General features: G+C 37.3%; 1 protein-coding gene across 5 annotated transcripts in view; it reads left to right on the forward strand.

Moving 5' to 3' along the window:
- Positions 1-3,701: 3,701 nt before the first annotated feature.
- The window catches only part of nrg3a (neuregulin 3a), a 303,942-nt gene continuing 293,630 nt past the window's right edge, over positions 3,702-14,013 (forward strand). For 3 of the 5 annotated variants that reach the window (XM_079636193.1, XM_079636196.1, XM_079636197.1), the window contains exons 1-3: positions 3,702-3,833; positions 4,309-4,383; positions 6,240-6,302. In XM_079636193.1, the coding sequence (XP_079492319.1) occupies positions 6,263-6,302 (40 nt within the window). In that variant the 5' untranslated portion in view covers positions 3,702-3,833; positions 4,309-4,383; positions 6,240-6,262. Of the gene's footprint in view, positions 3,834-4,125; positions 4,384-6,239; positions 6,303-14,013 lie in introns of those variants that run through there. The other 2 variants (XM_079636195.1, XM_079636194.1) reach the window with 2 other exon arrangements.

Genomic DNA, 14,013 nt, shown 5'->3' on the forward strand with positions numbered 1-14,013 from the left:
TCAGGAACGGAAGAAAGGAAGCATAAAAGGAGGAGCGACGATCGTGAAGATCGAGAGTAGACCAGGCCTGGACTATTTTATTTGATGTTTTGTTTTATTACGTGTGGCAGCAGTCTTTACTTTTGTTTTTGAATTTGTTTATTTATTTTATTAAAATCTTTGGAATGTTCGCCAGTTACCGCTTCCTTCTTCCCCTAACATCTAACATTGTTACAGTATATGTAAAGTAACTACTAGAATATGTTAAATATATTGTAACATACTTTGTTTATTGGATGTTTGTGTTGTCCCTGTGGGTTGTCAATAGTAAGAAAGAGCCGGAAAGCGAATGGGCTGATCTATCTCTGGAGAGAATGTAATTTGGGCATAATGGGTGGAGTTAGAATATCCAACAACACCCTAACCCTACACAGAACTCTATACCTCCACCCCATTAGACGTCCATAGAGGTGGAGCTGGACATCATTTGACTCTGCAGTGAGCACCACTTGAAATGTTCTTAAGAGAATATTTTTTTTCTTCCAAGAATTGCACTTACTGGAGGAACATTATAATTAACTTCTTAGAATTTATCTTAAAAGTATAGTTCAAATTGCCATCATTGACTTGCTTTCTTCTGTAAAACACAAAAGACGACGTTTAATATTTGTCCAGTGTTGTTTGGACTCTTCAAAATATCTTCTTTTTGTTCAGTTTTGGAACAATCTAAATTATTTAAAACCTACGAGTTTTCATTTTTGGGTGAACTTTTTCTTTAAAAACTTTTTTTTACTACCTCCAAAGAAGTCCAACTCATGCCATACGTTGTATTTACAGGTAATCAAGACAAAGCCAGGCTACAGCAGGTGAATGAGTTACATATTTAATGTATTAATAACTCACACATTCAAGCTTGTGTTCGTCATTCTTCTTCTATTCGATTCTTATCACTTCAGTTTCCCCCCTAGCAGTCTCAGTAACCATAGCACTGAATAACATGACACCACGCAATATTTTGTAAGTAGCCAAATAAATTACAGTATTCCTCTCACATCTCATTCTCATTCCTTTATGCATGCCGGGTGGTGGCAGACACATGGATGAAAATCTGGTCTGTTAATTTAAAGGTTGTAAGTTCAACCCAAGTGGGGTTCACCCAGAAATGAAGAGCTGCTGAAATCACAGTCCTACTCTATCACCATAGTGACAATTGTATCTGAGAGCATGACACTCGACCTTCCAATTAGTATGCTGTATTGCTCAAAATGATAAGCATCTGCAAGCGGACCATACAGATGAACAAAAATTGTTTGCAAATATTGTTTGTTCAGTTAGTCATTCAGTCTTCCATGATCTTGTTATGTGACGTATATAGCCAAAAGCATGTTGCCATGGCTAATATGCGATTGAGCTCCTTACTGCAAATAACATAATCTACACTACTCTCTCAGATCTAATGTAACACTGTGAATCCAATATATTCATAACTGGGGACTGCTTTCTTTTTTTACACTTACATCATGACCTTAATGTTTGTTACCCTGGACATTGTGTATATGTATTTTGTGAGAGACTGTGTGCAGTCTTAAACACTGTGCGTGTGTGTGTGTGTGTGTGTGTGTGTGTGTGTGTGTGTGTGTGTGTGTGTGTGTGTGCGTGTGTGTATCTAAGTAATGAGCAGATCTGCAGGTGACACTGCTTATAGCCTCAGCATACTCCTTAGTAGGGGACAGCAACAGAGAGGAGATTCTCATTATTTTCAGCAGAGTGAGTGAATGAAAGAGCAAGTCGGTAAAGCCAATGAGTGAGCTAGTGACTAAAAGAGTGAGCGAGCAAGTAAGCGACTAACTGAATGAGTAAGTTAAAGAGAAAATGGAATGATATTTGATGGCAAAAGCCCAGATTTGGACAGCCGGAATGGAAATATTTAGAATCTCATTCATATTTGAACAGCTTCACAGAGGGAAGTGAACTTTTGCTCAGTACCGAATTGCACTCCAAACCTATTCTCTTCCAATGCCAAAACAAGCCAGGAAACAAATAAAACTAAACATGATGGCAAAAGAAAAAAGATGGGTAGGTCTGTTTCAGATCCATCCATCCATCCATCCATCCATCAACACAGACCAATTCGGAAACATTCAGTTATTCCATCACTTTGTATTATTCTACTTGAAGCTGCATGATCTCTGTGTAAGTCGCATCCATGTGACATACTGTATTCACATATGTACTTTCTTGACACAAAAAGACCATTGGACGCACATTCTAAATACAAATAAATCTGATTTATGATTGGCCAACCTTGAGGCATTCTGGCATTCATTCTGTTTATCCTTTTTATGTGTGAAATTCACCTTGAGCACAAACACATCTGTGGCCTGTATTCCCCCTTTTTTGCAAGAACACTCTAGCCTTAGTTACAATCCACAGTTGAAGAGAAATTGAATATATAGAAAGGAAGGAGACTGAGAGACGGGAAAAGTTTTCCACAAATGAGTACCGGTAAGTTTCATAAGAGGCATTCTTTTACTTTGGCCGTTCAAAATATAACTTACTATTTCTTTTTCTTTTTTACAGATTGCCCAGAGGAGACTAAAAGAACAAAGCATATAAGTGCTTCAAATTGTACAACCAGATCACCACTATGTGCCACTTTAGAGTCCTTTCTAAGAAATTACCTATGAAGATGTTTACTGAGAAAGATTAGAGAGAAAGAGGTAAGTCCATTAGAAGAGCATATGATAAGAGCAGGCCTACCTGATCTCTTCTATCTAGCGTGTTTATATAAATGATATATTAACTGGAATGTTGCATTCATGGTGTTCAGAGGAAGTGATTTATGGTGGAATTACTGAAGAGCATTACTTATATCATTTAAATATTATAAAGTTAATTTATAATAATTTCAAATGTCAAATGTCATATGCAGTGGAAAGGCGGATTATGAGCTACATTTTGAAATGCCACAAGCTAAAGGACGTTCAACGTTTGAATTTACAGCATTAGGTGAGATTTTCTTTCTTGAGAAAAATTAACATCTACTGTACCTAATATGTATCCAAATTGAATCAAGATCGGAATAAAACCACACAAATTAAATTGAAATTGTACAATTTGTATCAAGCAATAATAAAAGCAGTAGCAGATACCAATTATTGCACCATGCTGTCACTAAACTTAATAAAAATTATGTCTAGTTAGGCTACCAAATGTTTTGACAATCACAATAGCAAGTACATTTTTTCACCCTTTCTCTGCGGTCAGTTCACAGCAGTTATACAGAAATAATAAATATTTTACAGAAAAAAATATTTTTCCAATAAGTTTCAATTGATTTTTACCTTTTATTGCCATTTTTACAATTACACATTTAATTTAAACCTAATTATACGCATGCATCACCTTTTGTGTCAATTACATACATTTAGTCAAATTAAATTATAATGAGACACAATAGGGCTTTTACCAATCAAATTAAATAACTATCAACAAAATATTTGCAATGGAGAAGAAACACAGAAGCTGCATTTGAAATGGCTTTTAAATGCTTTTACACAGACATAAATATTGTTTTGGTGTTTTAAACATAAAACGTTGAATAATGATATTTGATATGGTTTAAAACATGAAAAGATAGGCTACTTTAAATGTGAAATTAAACCGCCAGTAGGCGCGGCAGCCAGTCCCTGTTAATGAGTGAGTCATTTGAGATTCAACTGATTCGTTCAAAAAGCTGCTTCATAAAACATCTCGGTGTGTTTCTCTGAGACGCAAATACAGTGCTGTGGCTTAGTTTTCAACTATTTTCGTTGGCGAAATAGAGCTAAAACAGCCAATATGGTGTCTAACATGTAAGTCACTTAATATTAACTTCTTGTTTATTAAACTTATAAAATCACATTTGTTATCATGCTATCATACTGCAGTGAGAACGTTTTAGGCAGATGTTACAGCTGTGGGCCCAGCTAAACTCCTCTCTTGTCACGCTGTGGTCTAGTCTAGTCATCAACAGAAAATTAACCGATTGAGAGGGGAGAAAAAAATTGATTTTGGGTGTGCGCGAGAGCGTGAGATTGATGCTGAGAGCGCGAGATTGATGCTGAAAGCGTGAGTGTCACCCCAGTTGCGTGAGACTAAGTTCGATGTTTATTTAACGAATCCAAAGCTCAAATCGGATCCGAAAATTCCGCATCTGCAAATGGTCGGCAGCGGCACTCTGTTCGATAGCGTTTGTCATATGCAGTGGAAAGGCGGATTATGAGCTACATTTTGAAATGCCACAAGCTAAAGGACGTTCAACGTTTGAATTGGCATATGTTTCTCTAGATGTCAGCGCCGCGTGTCATGTCTTTAAGATTCCGCCTGCAGTTTGCTAGTGAAGCGACTCCCATCATACAGCAGGTAAGTTAGGTTAACGTTACACAGGTTTTCATACTTTGCTTTTTTGGGCTTGTTTTTTCCATTCTAATGAATTGAGCTTACCGAACTTTAGTAGGCCTGGATGGTTTAATGTACTGTAGCACACACTTGATATAGGCTATAAAACAGCAGGGACATACAAAATTGGATATCGTATTTATTATTATATAATTCTCCCCATTTTCCTATCTATCTATCTATCTATCTATCTATCTATCTATCTATCTATCTATCTATCTATCTATCTATCTATCTATCTATCTAATCTATCTTCAATTAAACTGTGGTCTGAATACTAGTCTGACACTTAAAGGCCCCCTGAAATCTATTTTTTTTTTTTAGCTCTTAGGATGAATATGTTAGCCTTAATGTTATATAAGCTGGTGTGTTCCAAAACAATGATAAAAATCGCATGAGATATAAGCATTCAAAACTTACCAGTAGTCTCTCACTTCTGCTAAAATGGATAACGGATCTTCTGTCAAATCAAATGCTCTCTAGAATCTGAAGTGTCCTCTCCCCTCTGCTATAAAAAATACCACCTGGCCAAAGAGACCGTGACTGTACCTGTTCGGCAGTAAACGCATGCTCAGTGTCAGCTGCTCGTGCTCATCAGTTCCATCAGTTAATTGTCGGAGTTAGGCTACTGTTTATTTCGAGTTGGAGTGACTGTCAGGCATGTCCGAAAGCGAGTAACTTTAGAAACTGGATCAGCGCTGACTCCGTTTTGAACGATTCCGTTCGATTTGGTGAACTGGTTCGACTGGTAAAAAAAAAAAAGAACTGGTTCAAAAGAACAATTCGTTCACGAACCGGACGTCACGGAACAATATGGGTTGGAGATGTGTGTTCGGTTGCTCAAACACTCAAGTGTAATTCCGTTTTCAGAATGAAATGGCTAGAATTTATTCACACCTCTAACGTTACTATTAAATCCAATGCATCAGCGCTCGGATTCGTTTCCATGGTGATGTCAAGTACAACTCACAGTCTGTGAGGTAAACTAAATGCTATTGGCTATTTAGAAAGGCAGATGAGCCATTCAATATGTCCCACCTTAGCTTCCTGAACGCATCAAACAAAGCTGCACGTTTCAAGGCACTTCAGTGGGCATTTAAAAGGTTAATTTCTCACCCTCATGTAGTTCCAAACTTGTCAGACTTTAATTCATCATCAGAACACAAATGAATTTTTTCTTAATGGAATCTGAGAGCTTTTTGTCCCTCCATTGACAGCCAAGTACCACTTTTAAGCCCCAGGAAGGTAGAAGACATCCTAAAAGTAATCCATGTGACTCCAGTGGTTTAACCTCAATTGTATAAAGCAATGCAAGTCCTTTGTTTGGCCCAAGAAAACAACACCACACAATTTACCACTTTATTATCTCCAAATCGTGTTCAAGATATTATCATGATGCCAATGTACGTGTGTGTTGACGCAAGAACAGACTTTGTGACGTGAATGCGTGCCTGAGATTAATATTTTGTAATTAAAGTGTTAAATGTATGTTTTTTTCCCCCGAAAACAGACTTGCGTCGCTTCATAAAATTGAGGTTAAACCACAGGAGTCACATGGATTACTTTTATGATTTCTTTACTACCTTTCTGGGTCTTGAATAGTTGCGTAAGCTGTCAATGGCCAGAAAGCTCTCAGATTTCATTAAAAAGATCTTTATTTATCTTATAAAGATGTATTACGGAACGACATGATTGTGAATAATTGATGACAGAATTTTATTTTTTTGTGTAAACTAAGTCTTAACTTCATCACATTTAAAAACATTTTCCACGGGTGTGAACCTCTGTTGTCTTACATGGTTTTATTCTGTTCTTTTTAGACAGTGAAAACGAAAAGGAAACCATGGGAACCAGTGTGCTGAGAGGTTGCGGGGTTTGTAGAGGTATGTGATAATTGATTGTCTTTGAAGTTCATTGATTATTTTTTTGACCAATAGCAGCAAGTAGTCTCCAGTGGGTCTCATACAAACAGCACATACATTGTAAATTAAGCAAGCCTGTGCAGTGCCTCATCCTCCCTGTCCTTCTTTACCTGACCTGACCTGACTTTAATTTAGTCCAGACAGATTAGCACATGGCTTGAATGTCCCTTGCATTGAACAACATGGGCAGATGGTAATGTTTTATTGATATAGATTGATGCAACCTGCACACAAAGAATAATAATAATAATAATAAAAAAGAATAAAATAATCTTGTGTAGTGGATATTTGCCATTTCTGGTTTCTGTTCAATTAATTGAGACAAGATCCGTTGTAGCGAGCTGGTTTTACTCCGATGCAATAACGCTTTATTTCTGACAACACGTGGACCAAACAGATTGACAGATTGACACTACTGTAAATATCTAGAGGAGGAAAATCATAATCTTTTTGGAACACATAAAAACATGCATTATCACTAACTTATTTTCATTAATATATATATTATTTTTTTTACACAAGCAGGCTGAACACAAATGTTACACATCCTCATGTTTAGTAACGGTGATAATATTTGACCTCCTCCATCGTGCTTTAAAGTAGAACATTCTGTGTAGAATTCAAATGGGTTGTATGTGTTATGTGATCTGCTTTGGTTTCGACTGAAGTGTTTGTGTGGCACTGATACAAATTTCAATTTGTAGAAGTACACTAGCATATAGATGACCTTAAAGTTCTCTCTTCTTATGAACATACCTTATATATTCATGACTTCTGTAATAGTTTTTACCCTTGTGTAACCTGAGGAATTTCATGCACATGAGAGTATCTTTTTTGAAAAAAATATCATGGGGAATTTTTGTTTACAATGAAATTAATGCGGTCCAATGTTGTTTGGACCCAAATGCTCTTCCATTTATCTTCTTTTTTTTTTTTTAAGAAAAAAAATTATGCAGATTTGAATGTGATGATATAATTTATTATGTGGTGGTGAACTTTGCTTTTAAGTGTGACACCACAGAAATATGAACCAAGTGACCGATAAAAGTGCTTGTAATTTCTGCTGGTCGCAACAAAATTCTGATACCTTTAAGATACGGCTCAACACTGTCCCTGCAATTTGCCCCATACTTTTGCCCTTATTCACCCTCAAGGTCACTCTTACTTGTGAGAAAAAAGAAAGCCACACACAATACAAGATTGTTTTCTGATCACCATTATATTGTAGTTTTACGTTGATCATTGGAAACGAAACAAATGTATTCCATGTCTTCAATGTCCATGTCTCTCTTACATGCCATCATTCATCCATCCTAGTTGCTGTGGGAGTTCTCCAGTCATTAGGACCTTGTCCCCTCAGGGCCACTGTTTTGAAAACACCCTGATGAAAAGACTGCTCATTTACAGCCTGTCGATTACTGTCACCACTCTGAATGGAGAAGTGTGTTTGGTTATCTGTTCGAGAGAACCTGAAGGCTAGTCTGGTCCAAAAAGAATGTTTGCTTGATGCACAGTTCCTGACCTTTAGTTGACTGGTTTCATTTGGTCTGAATCTGTATGCATTTAGCAGTCATAGCATTGTTAACCTTCTGACCTGCTTCTTACGTCACGTTGTTTTTTTTTGTCTTGTTTTTCGTTATTAATTTCCCTGACCGGTTCATGTCTATCTCTCGGCCACCTTTGTAATGTTTCGTCATTCTATAGCAGAAAATGTCACAATATTGGATGAATGACCTTTTTAAAGCTCTGTCGACTTGCTCTAATCCTTCATCTTCACTGTGTGATCTTCCATCTGTGACCTCTTCACATTCATTCTCAGCCTAATCACCTCCACCATAACACATACCCTCACTCATCTGGACAGATGAGAGTCACGTTATCTACGATGTATGGAAATTATCAGGGATTTCTCTTGGCCCAAATGCTTATGGGTTTGTGATCTCTCCGTCAGTGATATCTGCTTATCCTTTTGTGTATTCTTACTAGTACCTCTGAAGATATCTCGTCTTTTTGTTCTGGTATCTTGACATAGCACTGAATAATATTGATCAAATTTGCAACAGCAGCATTTTGTGTAAAGCACGATGTTGTGAATGTTTCCCATCTAGATATTTGAAGAAATTGATCACCCCGTCATTTGCTTACCATAATGTTGTTACAAAAACTTGTATTACTTTTTTTCTTCTTTGGAGCACAAAAGAAGATGATGAGAAATGTCTTGATGCTTTTTGTCTATACAAGGAAAGTTAATGGGGTCCAATGTTGTTTGTGTCGCAATTTTCATCTTTTTGTGTGTTTTCTTTAGAAGAAATAAATGCATATTTCTATGCATACTTAATACATACATGCATACTGGGAAACATTGACTAGCCTACGTTTACCTGTGCACCAATCTTTTTCTTAATCGCAGTAAGATGTTTACATGACACTAGCAGAACTGTTCACCCCAGTTTACGCCACATAGTTCAATGCGAATATACCACGATTAGTTTGATAGTCATTTGTTTAATCGCAATATTGCCGAAATCCCATTATGAGGGTGCATGTAAACACACTGAATGATTAGCATTTCATAAGTTTTATTGTTTTTATTTAAATAAATGTTCAATATATGCAGAGAGTCAATATTTACAGTGTTGACCCTTCTTCATGACTTCCTCAATTCACTGTGGTTTGCTGGATATCAGCTTCTGGGCCAAATCCTGACTTATGGCGATTCATTCTTGCCTTATTTAGTGCTTATTTGTAGACTTCTGCTAGTCCACTCGCCGTTTGAGGATTGACCACAGGTTCTCTATGGGATTAAGATCTGAAATTTTAGATCAATGACCAGGCAACTCCCCAATGTAATGATCTCTGAGTCACTTCATTATCACTCTTTCCTTGTGACGTGGTGCTCCATCATGCTGGAAAATGCACGGATCATCACCAAATTGCTTCTGGGTCATCGGGAGAAGTTGCTCTTGCTGGGCCTTTTGACACCATTGTTTATTCCTGGAAGTGCTTTTGGGAAGAATTGTGAGAGAGCCCGCTCCCTTGGATGAAAAGCTACCTCATACATGGATGGTCTCAGGAGGCTTCACTGTTGGCACACACATAACGTTCATCTTTTCTTCTCCAGACAATCAATTTTCTTGATATCCAAAAACAGTCGGAAGGGGGCTTCATCTGAAAAATTAACTTTGCACCAGTCTTTTTGCTGTCCTTGTGCTTCCTGCAGAATTTCAGTCTGTCCTCAAATATTATTATTCATATTTTTTCGTAGAGAAGGGGCTTTTTTGCCGCTTCTTCGCCTCACTGTGTGTACAGATGTACTCACACCCACTTGCTCCTAATATTGAGCAAGCTCTGCACTGGTGGACGGCGCTGACACAATTCCGTAGCCGACTCCTCAGGAGGAGACAGTCCTGGCACTTCATGGACACTCTGGGACGTCCTGAAGCTTCTTCACTGCAGTTGAAAGTTACTTTCTCCCTGAAGGTCTTGATGGTCCAGTAAATGGTTCTTTCAGGTGCAATATTCTTACAAGCAATTTTTCAGCAGCAATTTTGATACAATGCAATGATGGCTGTATGTCTTTCTTTGGAGGTAACCATTGCTAATACAAGTACACAATGATTGGATGTACCACTTCTGGTCATTTTGTTCCAGGGCCAAAAAACTGAAGTTTTTATTATTTTTGTATTATTCAAAATGTGATCACTCTGCACAGTAAGCTAGAAACAATGTGTATGAACACCATGACAACTGAAGCAGCAAACTTTGCAAAACACAACATTTATGGGATTGTAAACACACCAATGCGCTACATATATATATATATTTGTATAGTTCTTTGTATAATAGTGGGAATTTTCCTGTCATATTCTTAATTTTAGTGCTTTCTGCTCGGATGGCACGCATATGTGTTTTTGTGTTTCTTCGTATTTCCTTCGGACAGGGAGGCATTGGCTTTTAAAGGCTCTCAGGAGTGCCTGACAGACAAAGTGCTTTCTCCCCAGTCTTAGGAACAGGACTATGTGGGCGTACGGCTTTGGGGTTTATAACATGGAACAAGAAAGGCTGGAAATGGGGTTTAGTGGAAGGATAAAGTGTAGATGTGTAACATAGTAAGAGAGGGAGATGTAGAGTGTTGTGTATGAGTGGGCGCACATACTCATATGCATGTGGCCCTCGGCAGGAGTGGTCTAATCATTGATTTGATGTGAACTGGCAGTTTGATGCATCCTAAATCAGACAGGTAGAAACACACACATCTCTGTCAGTCATTTAATGAGCAGCATTAGCTTAGAGATACATGCTGGTTGAGAAAACATTCATTCGGCGCTACGCTCACCAGTCAAGCATGGGCTACAGAAGAAAGTGTCTTCACTGAGCAGAAGAAAAGCCTTTAGCAGGATAATCTTAAGGGAATATAGTATGTTAGAGCAAGGATGGATAAATAAAATTAGTAAGCTGCTGTCCTGCTTTGATGTTATGTGATCACATTGTACCACACACAGGGTCCGAAATGAACACCCACTAACCGCCCCAAGAAATTTCAATGACAGAGTTTCAATGACAGCTGAAGGAGGATGCATATAAAATATAACAATATTACGCACTGCGTAATTCTCAGTATGCAAAAACTACACCAATGTTTGTGCTAATTAGCCCTCAGTTGACATTCTAAAGGTGACCTGAGACAAATATTTTGTTAACTTGAAATTACTTGAGAATTTCAAGGTAAGATTTAGATTTACTTTTCATAGCCATGATGTAAAGTTGTGTAAGTTTCTGTACAGTATATGTGACAGTTTTCTCACTGTAAGGCAAACACAGAGAACTAGAACAGAACAAGCTAACAGAAAGGGGTAATGTTTCTTTCTCGAGGTTGTGAAAAGCGGTCTTTATTTTATGCTATCATGTCGTGTACCTAGTGTAATGGATGCATGTACAGGCGCTGGTCATATAATTAGAATATCATCAAAAAGTTGATTTATTTCAAGAATTTAACTTAACAGGTGAAACTAATATATTATATAGACTCATTACACGCAAAGTGAGATATTTCAAGCCTTTATTTGTTATAATTTTGATGATTATGGCTTACAGCTTATGAAACCCACAAAATCAAAATCCCAGAAAATTTGAATATTACATGAAATCACACAGTAATTGCACAGTAATACCATGGTCATTGAACCAGGTTTTGGTTCTTTTGGCAGTGTGGGCAGGTGCAAATCCTGCTGGAAAATGAAGGAAGCATGAAGTGCTCTGAAAATGTCCTGGTAGACAGCTGCGTTGACTCTGGATTTGATAAAGCACAGTGGACCAAAGTCCACTTTTCTGATGAGAGCAAATTTTGCATCTCATTTGGAAATCAAGGTCCCAGAGTCTGGAGGAAGAGAGGAGAGGCACAGAATCCACGTTGCTTGAAGTCCAGTGTAAAGTTTCCACAGTCAGTGATGGTTTGGGGTGCCATGTCATCTGCTGGTGTTGGTCCACTGTGTTTTCTGAGGTCCAAGGTCAACTCAGCCATCTTCATGCTTCCTGCTGCTGACCAACTTTATGGAGATGCAGATTTCATTTTCCAACAGGACTTGGCACCTGCACACAGTGCCAAAGCTACCAGTACCTGGTTTAAGGACCATTGTGTCCCTGTTCTTAATTGGCCAGCAAACCTGCCTGACCTTAACCCTATAGAACATCTATGGGGTATTGTGATGAGGAAGATGTGATTCGCTAGACTCAACAATGCAGAAGAGCTGAAGGCCACTATCAGAGCAACCTGGGCTCTCATAACACCTGAGCAGTGCCACAGATCGACTCCATGCCATGCCGCATTGCTGCAGCAATTCAGGCAAAAGGAGCCCCAACTAAGTATTGAGTGCTGTACATGCTTATACTTTTCATGTTCATAATTTTCAGTTGGCCAGCATTTCTAAGTTTCTAAGTGGTTTTAAGTAATATTCAAATTTTCTGAGATACTGAATTTGGGATTTTCATTAGTTGTCAATTATAATCATCAAAATGAAAAGAAATAAACATTTGAAATATATCAGTCTGTGTGTAATGAATGAATACAATATACAAGTTTCACTTTTTGAACGGGATTACTGAATTAAATCAACTTTTTCATGATATTCTAATTATATGACCTGGATCTGTATAGTGAAATCTGATCTCTCTGCAACTTCTTGTACTGAGTTTATGGCAGTGGTAAAAAAAAATAGTTAAATATCAAGGGCACCTCATTTCACACCACTTGGAAATGTCATTTAAATATAGATATGTGTAAATGTGTTCACTAAATGGACAAAGGTGTTTTATGTTCTCTCTTTCTTAATTTGATCAGAACCATGTCGTTTCAGTCTGGCATTATTTTCTTTCTTACAAGAAACACAAAATCTGCCAAGCAGAACGCACAAGCAATTTATTAAACCAGTGAAATTAAAACCAGGACTTAGGTATGTGATTAAGGTAGGGTGATTAACACTGGACAACTAAAAAAAGTGCAATATGCACAATTCATTTATTATGAAATTGTGTTATTGTCTTTTGTGCTATATTCCAAAAAATATGAAGGTTGCATAATAATCAAACTTGCAGTGCTCGTTTGTCTGTGCTTAACATATCAAAGAAAGTAATATAGGGCTCATGATAATTAAATTTGTTTTGTGTGAGTTTTTGGTACCTTTAATTTGTAATGCATTTTTTGGATTATTTGATGAAGGACTTTTTTCTGTCTCAAATGGATTTGATTTACTCCTGTTATTCTGTAATACAAAATGTTAGATCCAGGTCATGTGTGTTGCAACAGTGCAATCAGGTGCTTTTTAAAGGTGCACTCTGTGATTTCTACTTGACACATAAAGCAATATGCGAGTAGTACTTGAAATGTTTAAGTTCAAGTTTACTCAGATGAGCTGAAGACTCCTTATAAAATCACTTGAACACCAGAATGCTACTGCCATGTTCCAGATGAAGTTGTATAAGGGAATACAGGAGTTGTAATTTCACACTTCCAGCCTCAGCAGATTACAGTCAATCACAATTATATACATTGTGTGTGTAGACAAAGCTTGATGGCGCTATTACTCACCAAGACCATTTCGTTTTTAACTGCCAAGGTAAGATTATATATTAGTTTATAATTATTATATAATAATTGTTACAGTATAAATATATGTAAGTTATATTTTATACCTTCTCAGAAATAGGCTTTTACACATTCTCTTGGTTCTGCTGTCAGCATTGCATATTTTTTGGTCATATGTGACTAACATTTGTCTATAGTAATAATAATAGAAGTAATAATAATAAATGGAATGTTGCGTCTCACTCAAGTTGTTGTTGATCGATTTCAGTAACCTGAGACTTTCACTTGTGGAATTCATTAATTATGGCTCATGGGAAATAGAATATTTGTACAGTTGTGTTGGTAACTAAAAACTTTTGCTTTTGCGGGATGATACATCTGCACCCGCTAGGTGTCAGTATAACCCCAAGAGGGCTGCCATATCAGCCAGCACAACTTAAACAAGAAAAAGTGGAGTACACCTTTAAAATGAGTTAGAACCAGCAGTAAACAATCCAGCATCTCTGTTGTCTTTCGAATATTAAAGTGTAACCTACTCCATTTACTCACTATGCTTTATTGTTGCACTACAGTCTTTTTTTTTTTTAAATA

The sequence above is a fragment of the Phoxinus phoxinus genome, assembly GCF_949152265.1.
Source record: "Phoxinus phoxinus genome assembly, chromosome: 14".
Lineage (NCBI taxonomy): Eukaryota > Metazoa > Chordata > Actinopteri > Cypriniformes > Leuciscidae > Phoxinus > Phoxinus phoxinus.